The sequence below is a fragment of the Corythoichthys intestinalis genome, chromosome 14, assembly GCF_030265065.1.
Source record: "Corythoichthys intestinalis isolate RoL2023-P3 chromosome 14, ASM3026506v1, whole genome shotgun sequence".
NCBI classification, from domain to species: Eukaryota; Metazoa; Chordata; class Actinopteri; order Syngnathiformes; family Syngnathidae; genus Corythoichthys; species Corythoichthys intestinalis.
Window position 1 is genome coordinate 5,273,293 of NC_080408.1, and position 13,524 is coordinate 5,286,816.

General features: G+C 37.8%; 1 protein-coding gene across 2 annotated transcripts; it reads left to right on the top strand.

The window, feature by feature from the left end:
- Positions 1-1,185: 1,185 nt before the first annotated feature.
- On the top strand, positions 1,186-9,452 carry LOC130930481 (galactosylgalactosylxylosylprotein 3-beta-glucuronosyltransferase 1-like). Of its 2 annotated transcripts, none has more exons than XM_057858458.1 (2): positions 1,186-1,227; positions 6,820-9,452. In XM_057858458.1, exon 2 carries the CDS (start codon positions 7,050-7,052, stop codon positions 8,016-8,018), a length of 969 nt encoding a protein of 322 aa, XP_057714441.1. In that variant the 5' UTR covers positions 1,186-1,227; positions 6,820-7,049; the 3' UTR covers positions 8,019-9,452. The 2 variants fall into 2 exon arrangements, with proteins under 2 accessions (XP_057714441.1, XP_057714443.1); XM_057858460.1 differs by lacking the exon at positions 1,186-1,227 and adding an exon at positions 4,599-4,919.
- The last annotated feature ends 4,072 nt before the right edge of the window (positions 9,453-13,524 follow it).

The following is a 13,524-nucleotide window of genomic DNA, read 5'->3' on the forward strand; positions in this document are numbered from 1 at the left end:
GAGTTTGGCACTGTTGCTTTTCTCCCAAGGAGTGGCCGTCCACAAAAGATGACGCCAAGAGTTCAGCGCAGAATACTCAGAGAGGTAAAAAAAAGAACCATTGAGTGTCTGCTAAAAACTTACAGAAATCACTGGCACAGTCCAATATCTCTGTGCACACATCAACTATATAAAACCAAGCCAAGAATGGTGTTCATGGGAGGGCACCACAGAGGAAGCCACTGCTGTCTAAAAAAACCACAAAAAAAAAAACATTGTTGCTTGTTTAATGTTCGCAAAAAGGTGCTTGGACACTCCACAGAAGTTTTGGCAAAATATTTTGTGGACTGATGAAACAAAAGTTGAATTGTTTGGGAGTAACACACAACGTCATGTGTGGAGGAAAACTGGAACAGCTCACCAACATCAGCACCTCATCCCCATCGTGAAGCATGGTGGAGGGAGCATCATAATTTGGGGCTGTTTTGCTACCTCAGGGCCTGGACAACTTGCAATCATTAATGGAAGTATGAATTCAAAAGTTTATCAAGATGTTTTGCAGGAAAACGTGAGGCCATCTGTCAGACAGTTGAAGGATGGATGCTGAAACAAGACAATGATCCAAAACACAGAAGTAAATCAACTTCAGAATGGTTTCAGAAGAACAAAATACACGTTCTGGAGTGGCTAAGTCAAAAGTCCAGACTTGAACCCTGTTGAGATGCTGTGGCATGACCTAAAGACAGCTATTCATGCCAGACATCCCAGGAATCTGACTGAACTACAGCAGTTTTGTAGAGAGGAATTGGCCAAGATTAGTCCTGATCGATATGCCAGACTGATCTGCAGCTACAGGAAGCGTCTGGTTGAAGTTATTGCTGACAAAAATATTAAATGTGATGGTTCACTTACTTATTTTTTTCCCCTTCTGTCATTGTTTGCTTACTATCCTCATTAAAAATATGAAAACCTATAAATGTTTGGGTGGTTATATTTAAATCAGACACTGTTTTTTCATCTGTGTGATTTTGACAAAGATCAGATCACATTTGATGGTGATTTTACTTTGAGAAATTCCAAAAGGTTCAGATACTTTTTCATACCACTGTATGTGGGGTTTTTTTGGTCGATTTTCGGTCAGTCGTGTGACGCGTACATCTTTCCGCCAGCCCCGCCCACCCCTTAGGCACCAGCACCTGCTCTGTCACGGCAACATCACTTATCCACCTTTAAGCCGCCGGCTCGGAGGTAAGTTCTGGTAACTTTCCGTCTCATAAATTGAAAACATAAAATGTCTGAAATAAAATGTTGATGTGTTTTAAGATTAACTACATGTAAAATAGGTTTGAGATTATAAGATTTTATAAGGTTATAACACCTTGATAAGTGATCAGTTAGTCAGTTCCTGCACAGCCAGTTCATCATGTATTGTTTTCAACCGACTGCCGTTCCCTGGTAGGAAACATGTAGATTTGCTCATTATAAAACCACAAATTTACACAATAAAAAGCTTCAGGCGTCCACTTTTCTAATTTTGGTCAATGTGTAGTAGTAAATTGGATTTCTATCAGCGTCAATAGAATTGAAACATGCATGCGTCTTTGTGTATATAACTACAGTCCCTGACAAAAGTCTTGTCGCTTATCCATTTTGTAGAAACAATTGCTAATAACCTGACTCTTAATGATTCGATTGGTTTCAGAAATGGCTGATATGAAAGCTAAGACCCTCCCAAATGATGTTGAATGTACAAAAATATATTTGTTTGACTGAAAAAAGATTTATCATTTCATGAAGACATAAAGGTCCAATTTTGGCAAGACAAAAGTTTTGTCGCCTACAGAAAGTAGTGTGAAGATTGAACAAAAAAATGTACTTCAAATACAAAAATACTGGAGGGCAGTAGCGTATTTTGTAAGAACTCATCTCGGGCCAAGAAAGGAAGTGAAGAAAAATAGTCAGGAAACGGAAGTTGGAGGGATCTAGTGAAGACGCGTGAGAATTTGAGAAAAATGTAGAGAACGATCGGAATAAAAGGCAAACGACACTGGAGGAGTGTTTTGAAAAGAAAACGAAACCATCGTCAAAGAAGGATTCAAAAAAATCTATCTTGATGAGACAGACGGTGACGGCCCAACAGCGTCAGGTTCCACACGCGTTCTGTGGAGCTCACTTTGCGTTACTCCTGAGCCCGATGTTAAAACCAACGTTGAAGATGATGGAAAAAGTGAGACCGATCTTGATCCAGACTCATCAGATTACTGGGAGCCATCTCATTCAACCGGGAGCAGCCGAGAGCCTTCCCCGTTGTTATGTGCGCAAATAGTTCAACAGTTCAATAGTTTAGTTGTGTGTAAATTAGGGCTTCCAAAATTATCGCGTTAACGGGCGGTAATTAATTTTTTAACAGATTAAAACTGATTAAAATGACAGTAGAGTGTAATGTCCACTTGTTATTTGTGTTTTTTGGTGTTTTGTCGCCGTCTGCTGGCGGTTGGGTGAGACTGATTTTATGGGTTTCAGCACCATGAGCATTGTGTAATTATTGACATCAACAATGGCAAGCTACTGGTTTTTTTTTGTTTGAAAATTTTACAAATTTTATAAAAACGAAAATATTAAGAGGGGTTTTAATATAAAATTTCTATAACTCGACTAATATTTATCTTTTAAGAACTATAAGTCTTTCTATCCATTGCTCGCTTTAACAGAATGTTAATAATGTTAATGCCATCATGCTGATTTATTGTTATAATAAACAAATACAGTACTTATGTACCGTATGTTGAATGTATATATCCGTCTTGTGTCTTATCTTTCCATTCCAACAATAATTTACATAAAAATGTGGCATATTTTATAGATGGTTTGAATTGCGATTAATTAATTTTTAAGCTGTGATTAACTCAATTAAAATTTTTAATTGTTTGACAGCCCTAATCGAAACGAATGCCAGCTTTCGTCTGAGGAGACGAGACAAAAATGCGCCAAAGTTTCCGTCACATGTTCACGACATGTGACATTTTATGTGTAGTTAGCTCGTATCATAGCAGTATCTGGTTGTGTAAAAACTAACCAGTGTCCTCTCCTTTCAGGCCAGCTTGTTTTGCAACATATGTTAAGATTTGTTTTTTATCTTGGCCTGAGAGAATATGCAATGTTGTTTTAGCCTTTGAAGGTCTGTGCTGAGTGATTGTCACACATTACAGTTTTTCTCAATTGCTTAAGAATGTTTCTGAGATGACAATTGAAGTTCTTAAAACAGTATGTGCATTTCTTAAAACAAGTCACACAAGTAGTAAAACAACATGGATTATCTGCCAAAGCCAGTTTTTTGTGCTAAATTCTTTGTCTCGCTCAAAATTACATTTCTGTGTCAATGAACATGTCAGAATGACAAGTCCTTGTTTCATTGTGTGCAGACAAGATAGTCAAATTGAACAGTTACGCTGGTGGAAGGCTATGATCATGAAGATGGTTTACATCAGGGGTCCCCAAACTACGGCCCGCGGGCCGGATACAGCCCGCCTCCACATTTGGTCCGGCCCCTGAACATTTTTTCTTTTTTTTCTTCTTTTTTTTTTCTCAATCGTGTTATTTATTTGCTGGCTTTTTTCTGTGAAGAACCCAGAGAGGGTTATTTGGTTATTATCTATTATATTATATTATATTATATTATGTTATATTATATTATATTTAGGGCTGTCAAAATTATCGCGTTAACGCGCGGTAATTAATTTTTTAAATTAATCACGTTAAAATATTTGAGGCAATTAACGCACATGTCCCGCTCAGAAAGTATTCTGCCTTTTGGTAAGTTTTACAGCATGGCTTTTTGTGCTGTCCAACAGCGAACTCTTGTGGTCGCTTTACGACATGGTTTATTGTTTTCTTGCCAGTTCATTATGGCTGCACGACGTCTCGGGCTGATAATGTTGTGCTTATATGATCCTTGGACAAGATTTGTCCGTAAGTATGGTTGTTGTAAAGAATGTACATATTATGTTAGTAAGCGAAATGTTCTATTTTTTGTATGAGACACTTTTTGTTTATGTTTAGTGAACCTGTATAGCGTGCTAAGCTAACGTTGTTGCTAATGCAATGCTTGTGTACTTTTTTTTTTGTAGTTTTACGACGGTCTAAAGACGACAATGGTTTGTGGCTATTTTATTAATAAATCAGATGAAAAAGGAAGAAGTCTGATTATTAAGGCGTCGTTCACTAGCTGTCTAGCTTTGGAAAAAGTAGACGCTTCGGAGTGAGGACAGCATAGACAGATTTAAATGACAGTAGAGTGAAATGCCCACTACAGTCCTTATGTACCGTATGTTGAATGTATATATCCATCTTGTGTCTTATCTTTCCATTCCAACAATTTATTTTACAGAATATATATATATATATAATTTACAGAAAAATATGGCATATTTTTTAGATGGTTTGAATTGCGATTAATTACGATCAATTATGATTAATTAATTTTTAAGCTGTAATTAACTCGATTAAAAATTTTAATCGTTTGACAGCCCTAGTTAAAAGCAAAAAAAAACGTGCAATTAGCATTTATTTTACATAATATTGCGAACGATGACGCCAATGACGTTGCAAAAGGTGTCCAAAGTAGATAATCTAATCCAAATCCACTAATGAATAAACACTGATGTACCTGCCTTAGCAGGAAAAACAGGTTCAAAAATTACGGTGAGCAGTGAGCACAAAGAACAATTTGGAAAATATGCACTTACTATTACTGTCACGCGCATGAGGAAAAGCAAATGAGTAGTCTGACAGTAACTGTCATAAATGCTGGCAGTATCTCAAGCTCGAGTCCTCTACCAGACGCCTGGGAGTTCCAGGGTTCTGCGCTGTAGCTTATCTGAGTTAGGGATCAGGGAACCGGTGAAGGGACCCCAACACAGATAACGGAAAACACGAGTGGGGTAATGTCACGTTTTATCCATCCATCTTCTACCACTTCATTCGGGATCGGGTCGCGGGTAGGGATGGGAATTTATAAGATTTTTATAGGGCTGCAGCTATCGAATATTTTAGTAATCGAGTAATCGACTGAAAATCCTATCGATTAATCGAGTACCGTAATTGGATAAAACATTTCTTTTTTTAGGTAAAGAGCAATTATGAATATACATGAGAAAAAAGACATTTAATCCAATATTGAACCATTTTCAGTCAATCAATGTCTTTATTTCCAATGTAAATTGTTGAAAACAGCCAACAATTGCATCTCAGATGTTACTAGAAAAAAAAATTCACTGCTTTCACTCAAAAAACTTCTAGGTCTTATAAAAAAAAAAAAAAACATATTTCTGACCTAAAAATGTAATTACGCTTGATAACACACATCACTTGAAAGCTATATGTTTTTCCCACGTGTTTCAATTGAATTTCCATTTGTGTCAAGCTAAGTTTTAAGTTAGTCTAAACTGTAAATACAAATAGGATTTTGAGTTTTTGCAGTGTTCAAAATAAATGTATAATACCTGCTGTATTGGAGCACATTAGGGACCAGTCAGTAATACTTGGTGTTTTATTCAGCAATGACTACTGAGCTAAAACTGACAGTTAGCTTTATTATATTTTAATTTTACAACCTCATCACTCTACAGCGCTGTGTTTTTATAGATTAAATAAAGCCTGTACGTAAGACACGTTAGCCACGCATCGACAGTGGTCATAACCAATAGAAACATAGCCCTCCGAAGGGCTAACATTACGTGAGCGAGTGACAGTAACGTTATATTTATTAGCGCTGAGAAGTCTACTGCAGGGCCGGCTTATACGCAGACTATGCAGCTGCTTAAGGCCCCGGACCACTAGGGGGCCCCCAATCTGGCAATTGTTTAATTAAATTCTATTTTGTTTACTACAGTTTGCTTTAGTTGACTTTTGCGAGTTTTGATACTTAATTTCAAGCTTTAAAAAAAAAAAAAAAAAAAGTTTTTTCCTCTTTTAGAAAAAGGTTTGGCACTATCTACTGTAAGTACTGACAATCATTTGGGGTGAGAAGTTTGAAGTATACAGTGCAACAAAATCTGATTAATATTAGGGCTGTCAAAATTATCGTGTTAACAGGCGGGAATTAATTTTTTTGATTAATCACGTTAAAATATTTGACGCAATTAACGCACATGTCCCGCTCAGACAGATTTAAATGACAGTAGAGTGAAATGCCCACTTGTTAATTGTCTTTTATGGAGTTTTGCCGCCCTCTGCTGGCGCTTGGGTGCGACTGATTTTATAGGCTTCAGCACCCATGAACATTGTGTAAGTAATTATTGACATTAACAATGGCGGGCTACTAGTTTATTTTTTGACTGAAAATTTTACAAATTTTTATTAAAACGAAAACATTAAGAGGGGTTTTAATATAAAATTTCTATAACTCGTACTAACATTTATCTTTTAAGAACTACAAGTCTTTCTATCCATGGATCGCTTTAACAGAATGTTAACCATGTTAATGCCATCTTGTTGATTTATTGTTATAATGAACAAATACAGTACTTATGTACAGTATGTTCAATGTATATATCTGTCTTGTGTCTTATCTTTCCATTCCAACAATAATTTACAGAAAAATATGGCATATTTTATAGATGGTTTGAATTGCGATTAATTACGATTAATTAATTTTTAAGCTGTAATTAACTCAATTAAAAATTTTAATCGTTTGACACACCTAGTATATTTTTTACTCGCCATTAAACTGTCAACAGATTGTTGTGCTCGTCAACGCATACTTCAACGACTACGTCGATTAGTCGGAATGGCTCTAATTTGTATCTTGTTTTTTGTTGTTGTTTTTTTTGCATTGACCAGGAACCGGGTACAGATCTTCGATCGGAAAACTCCTTGCCTGTTTTTTGAACCGATGGACAGCCATGCACGGCGAGAATTTGTCTTCTAGAAGAAGAAACGTGGACAAAAAGCCTGGCTGAAACCTCTTATGTGAAGAAACCTTTGGGCTCAGCACCAGAAATACACGACTTAACTGACTTTGGTATCCAAAGTGCTTAGATTCATCGTACTGGTGACATCAGGAGCTGAAGATGCAGAAAATATGCGTTTCTTGTTTACCTTCCTTTTACCCTAACGTCATCCACTTTGTGTACATTCTGTCGCTGGTCACGTCCTGGAGCTTGGTCTTCTACTTTTGGCAAAACAGCGCTGTTTGTGAAAACCAAAGAAGCAGAGCTATGACGACGCGACATTCTGATCGTTTGCTGACGCAACATTCCGAACATTTGCCGACGCAACATTCTGATCGTCCGCCGACGAAACGCGACGATGTTCTGCCGACCATCTTCTTCATAACCCCCACCTACGCCCGACCGGTTCAGAAGGCAGATCTCACCCGCCTATCCAATACGCTGCTTCACGTCCGCAACCTGCATTGGATCGTGGTGGAAGATTCGACTCAGAAGACGTCTCTAGTTAGCCGATTCCTCAACAAGACGGGACTGAAATACACGCACCTCACCGCTCTGTCGCCTACGTTTAAAACAATTACCAAAGGGACATTACAAAGAAACGCGGGTTTGTCGTGGCTCAGGCAGACCTTTGACGTTAAAAACCATCCGCCGGGTGTTGTCTACTTCGGAGATGATGACAACAGTTACAGCCTGCAATTGTTTGAAGAGATGCGATGGACCAAACGCGTATCGGTGTGGCCCGTCGCCTTCGTTGGTGGAGCTTGGTACGAAACTCCCAAAGTAAATAATTTGGGAAAGTTTAACGGCTGGGATGTTAAATACGACCCGAGTCGGAAATTTGCCACTGACATGGCGGGCTTTGCAATAAACCTGGACCTCATCCTGTCCAAGCCGAAGGCATTTTTCAACTTAAATATCGCCGGCGGTTACGAGGGCACCTTGCTAAGGGATCTAGTCACCCGCGAAGACCTGGAGCCTAAAGCGGCAAACTGCACTCAGATATTAGTGTGGCACACCCGCACAAGCAGTCCAAACAGCTCAGGGGAGAAAGGGATCAAATATTCAGACAAGAAATTGGAGGTGTGAGATCGGAACTAGGGGCGGGTAGCTCACGATACGATTTGTGGAACAAGGCTAACGATCTCACGATATGATGACAAAACAATAATCGATACATGTGTCAGGAAATCATTCTATAAAAAAGCTCATACAGGTAGTCCCAGGGTTACGACTAGTGTTGTTAATAACGGCGTTAGAATATAACGGCGTTACTAACGGCGTTATTTTTTTCAGTAGTGGGTAATCTAATTAATTACTTTTCTCATCTTGGCAACGCCGTTACCGTTACTGAGGCGGGATAGGCGTGCGTTACTCTGCGTTACTATTAGAGGCGTGCAAAATTTCCGATTCTTAGATTACTCGCGATTCGGCCGTGGAAGATTCGAGAACGATTCACAAACATCTAAATTCCGATTATTGAATTATACCAGGTAAAGCGGAAATAAAAACGCAGTCAGCGCGGTCTTCGGGACGCAATGAGGAACGGACCGAGAGTAAGTATCATGTGCCAAAAAAACCAATAATACCTACAAACAGCGTCCAGTTGCTAGTTGCTACATACATACGGCAACATACGGCTATGGTAGATATCACATATATATAGACTAGATGTGAAATGACAGCCTTTCCCGCGCGAATAAACAGGCGCCATCTTAAAGCAGTAGACTTCTCTAGAAGGCTCTGTTGTAGAGAACCTAATTACTTTTTATCTAAAATACCCCTAAATCGGCAAAATCTTGACTTGAATCTATCTTTATATGATGAAATAGTTATAAAACTTTAACAAAAGTAGACAGAAGGGAAATTATGGAATAACGGACGCAATTTTAACAACTTTAACGGTTGATTCACAACATTAAATTAATTGATTATAGTTTAAACGTGCTGATACAGAATGGGGACTTGAGTATTTTATTTACTGTTTTTAACCGGTGTTCTGCCAAAATATCCTACATCGGCGAAACGTCCTACATTAGTCGAATTTGACACCTAAAGTACTACCGTGCGCTCTAAACTTGTTTTGTTTAGATGCATACAGGAATAAGGTACTAAAAAAATGCCTGCAGAAAATACTTAAATATAGTTATATCAGATAAGGACGGTTTAAACACGCTACGTGACTAATGTGGTCAACTGCTTCAAAGCTAACACAAAAAAACACAATGGTTAAAAGTATGAGAGGGTAATACATGCAAAAAGTATCTTTGAGGCTGTGAAAAGGTTCTAAATAACTAAATAAAAACAAAAATATTGAGTAATCGCCGCCTCTAACCGATGTGCGCATGCGTGTGAATGCATGCGCAAGTGCCCTGAGCATTGTGTAGCACGTTTCGCCGCGTAGTAAGGAATGGCCGAACACCGGTAACTTGACACTAAAATAGTAGTTTGGTTTATTTAGCCTGAGAGAATTTTTGAACAATTTTGGAACAAATATACAAAACATAAAAAAAAAAATTTTTAAAAAGGGGGGGGAAGTGGGGGCATCAATAATCGATTTATAATCGAATCGGAGTCTCTGAATCGTAATCGAATCGTTAGGTGCCCAAAGATTCCCACCTTTAGTTACTATGTTGGTTGACGCGAGAAAAGTCTGAGAGAGATGGACACAACGCCGTTGCGAACGCGATGCTAGGTGGCTCATAATAATACCTGACTGTACCCGATAGCCGACAAATTACGCCCACATAATGCTACGGTAGAAATCATTTATTGTAGAACTAGATGCAAACTCAGACACAGTGGCATTAGCAACATATCTAAAGAACTAGATGCGTCAGTAAACAGCCGCCATCTTAAAGCAGTAGACCTCTTAGGAAAGCTCTGTTGTAGAGAACCTTCCTAGCGAACCTAAGTAACCTTTTATCTAAAATGCTCCTAAATCGGCAAAATCTTGACTTAAACCCATCTTTAAATGATGAAACAGTTTTAAAACTTACACATGTCGTAAGTAGACAAAAGGGAACTAACGCAATAACGGGAGCAATTTTAACAACTTTAACGGTTGATTCAGAACATTAAATGACTTCCACACATAGCAAAGGTTACTATCTAGTTATCGCAATATCTGCAATACCCCTGTGTCTAGTTAAGTTTAGGGTAAAGAATTGGGCAAGGGCCAATTGTCCCAAAAACCCTTTAAACTTCGCATTGTGTGACCTGTTTTTTTTTTTTTTTTTTTGAGAAAAAAGAAAAGAAAATTATCACCAGTTACTTTGCCCAGTAACTAATTACTTTTACATTCAGGTAACTGAGTTACGAGATTAACAACACTGGTTACGACATATTTGACTTGCGCAGTTTCGACTTTACGACCCCAGAGTCTCGTACGCCATGGTCTCCAGTAGGGCTGCAGCTCTCGAATATTCTATCGATTAATCGAGTAATCGGATAAAACAAATATATTTTTAGGTGGAGAGCAATTATAAATATACATGAGAAAACAAGACATTTCATCTAATCTTGAACCATTTTCAGCCAATCAATGTCTTTATTTTCGATGTATATTGTTGAAAACAGCCAACAATTGCATCTCAGATGTAACTAGAATTAAAAAAAGACTAATTCACTGCTTTCACTCAAAAAAACCTTTAGATCTTATTTAAAAAGTATATATAAAAATGCCGTTACGCTTGATAACACACATCACTTAAAAGTTAGGAATTTTTCCCACGTGTTTCTATTCAATTTCTATTTGTGTCGAGCCATTTTTAAGTTCTAGTTAAGTTTTAAGTTAGTCTAAACTGTAAGTCCTAATAGGATTTTGAGTTTTTTCAGTGTTCAAAATAAATGTATGATACAGGCTGTATTGGAGCACATTATGGACCAGTGCTACTTGGTGTTTTATCCAGCAATGACTACTGAGCTAAAATTGATAGTTAGCATTATTGAGTTTCAAACCCTCATCACTCCACAAAGCTATGTTATGTTAAAGCCTGAATGTAAGACACATTAGCCACTCATCGACAGTGGTCATAATAATAGAAACCTAGCCCTCCGCAGGGCTAACGTTACGTGAGCTAGTGACAGTAACGTTAATCTTATTTATTAGCGCTTAGCGCTCTTTATTAGCGCTTAGCGCTCTACTGCTTTAAGATGGCAGCTGTTTACTAACGCTGCCCAGACGCAGTCGAGTCTGTCATTTCGCATCTAGTTCAACAAACATGTGATCTCTATGAGACTCGCTACTTCCGACTTATGCGGAAATTCAGGTTACATACCCAGCATAGGAACGGAACTCGTTCGTAACCCGGGGACTACCTGTAATCAATTTTTATCCTTGTATGTACAATTCATTTTGAATTAAAATGGATTGGACAACTAGCGCCGTCAGTGGCGGGCCAATGAGTTGACGCAGACACTATTCTGGTGGAAAGTTTATCACTAGATAACATCCAATCCGTTTGAAGAGGGACGGTGGCATCCCTCCCACTTCAAACCGATTGGACGTCTATGTCCGTCACTGGCAGCCAGGCAATGCGTTAATTTTAGGGCATTTTGCCTGATTTCCTGTTGATTTTCAGTCACTTCCTTTTCCTTTTAGGGCATTTACGGCTCACTTGCTGTTGATTTTGGGTTACTGAAAAGAAAGTGTCCCAAGAATGTCCTCAAATGAATAGAAAGTGACTAAAAATCAACAGGAGGTCACCTGTAAATACCCTAAAATGAACAGGTGACCTGAAAATGCCCCCAAAAGATCTCCAATCCAGTCAAAATCAATTGGACATCTAGCGCCGTCAATGGCAGCCAGTGAGCCAACCGTAGACACTATCCTAATGGAAGATTTCAGTAGCAACCTGTTTGGTTTTTAAACAGTGAGACCTTTTTAAAACAAGATATCGATTCTTGGTGGGAGCATATCGATGACCTCTTGGGCTGCAAAGTATCGTGATCCAGGGATAACCTTTGTGTGACCTTTTTGTTTCTTTTGTCACATCCCTGTTCAGAACTGTGCTTATATTGTGAATGAAAATGTAAATGAATTCATCATTCATTAATCAAATGTGTGCTTTACAAATTTAATTTTGGGCAAAATGGACATTTTCATTCAATCATTTTGAGGACAATGCATGGACTTCATAATATTTATTGCATAGACTTCATAATATTTATGATGAAGTAGGGCTGTCAAAATGATCGCGTTAACGGGCGGTAATTAATTTTTAAAAATTAATCACGTTAAAATATTTGACCTAATTAACGCACATGTCCCGCACGCCACTTGTTACTTGCGTTTTTTGGAGTTTTGTCGCCCTCTGTTGGCGCTTGGGTGCGACTGATTTTATGGGTTTAATCACCATGACATGAGCAATGTGTAATTATTGACATCAACAATGGCGAGCTACTAGTTTATTTTTTGATTGAAAATTTTACAAATTTTATTAAAACGAAAACATTAAGACGGTTTTAATATAAAATTTCTACAACTTGTACTAATGTTTATCTTGTAAGAACTACAAGTCTTTCTATCCATGGATCGCTTTAACAGAACGCTAATGTTAATGCAGTCTTGTTGATTTATTGTTATAATAAACAAATACAGTACTTATGTACAGTATGTTGAACGTATATATCCGTCTTGTGTATTATCTTTCCATTCTAACAATAATTTACAGAAAAATATGGCATATTTTATAGATGGCTTGAATTGCAATTAATTACGATTAATTAATTTTTAAGCTGTAATTAACTCGATTAAAATTTTTAATCGTTTGACAGCCCTATTATGAAGTCTATGGACAATGTTATTTTTTAAGTCTGGGTGCTGGTTCACTTAAATTTGGTCGTATCTGGATTATTCTAAAATTGTATTCTATTGTTATTGTCCTGAAAATTGACATTTCCCTTTTTTTGCTCAAATTTGATCAAATCATCAGGGAAATATTTTGCACTATAAGTTTTTTTTTTTTTAATTATTTAATTAAGAGTTATTGTAGTTTCAACAAATCTTGCAAAACGAAATTGACACGACACAAAAAGAAATTGCAGAGGAAAATAAAGAAAACTGGAAAAAAAATCAAATAAAATGTTTCCAGACAAAGGTGAATTTGCATGATTATTTTGTCATTATTGACCAAATCTCGTTCATGATAGGCTAGCCAGTAAAGGAACCTGTGTCTTAAATTACAGGTGGGAACATCTAGGTTCTCACCAGGGGTTGACAATATAGCATTTAATGAAATAAATGGAACAATTAGTGAAGAATAATTCGTGCAGAACATGATTTTTGATTGTTATTTACTGTAGCGCTGCAATGTATGCTTGGACGCATGTTGGAAGACAACAGTGTTGACAGCAGGTGGCAGCAGAGGTTGATTGTCTCCCCAAGGGAGAAGTGATGGCCAAACGAAACGTCTTAAACCAGTGGTGTCCAAACTATTCCACATAGGGCCGCAGTGGGTGCTGGATTTCATTCCTACCGAACAAGACGACATCTTTTCACCAATCTGGTGTCTCACAAGTGTAATGGGTTGATTGCAGTCAGGTGCTGCTTGTTTTAGCACAAACTTCATTGGTTAAACTGTCTGTGCTCGAT

What these genes read in the sequence shown, in the direction of transcription:
- LOC130930481 (XM_057858458.1), top strand. Translation starts at nt 7,050, where the DNA reads ATGCAGAAAATATGCGTTTCTTGTTTACCTTCCTTTTACCCTAACGTC.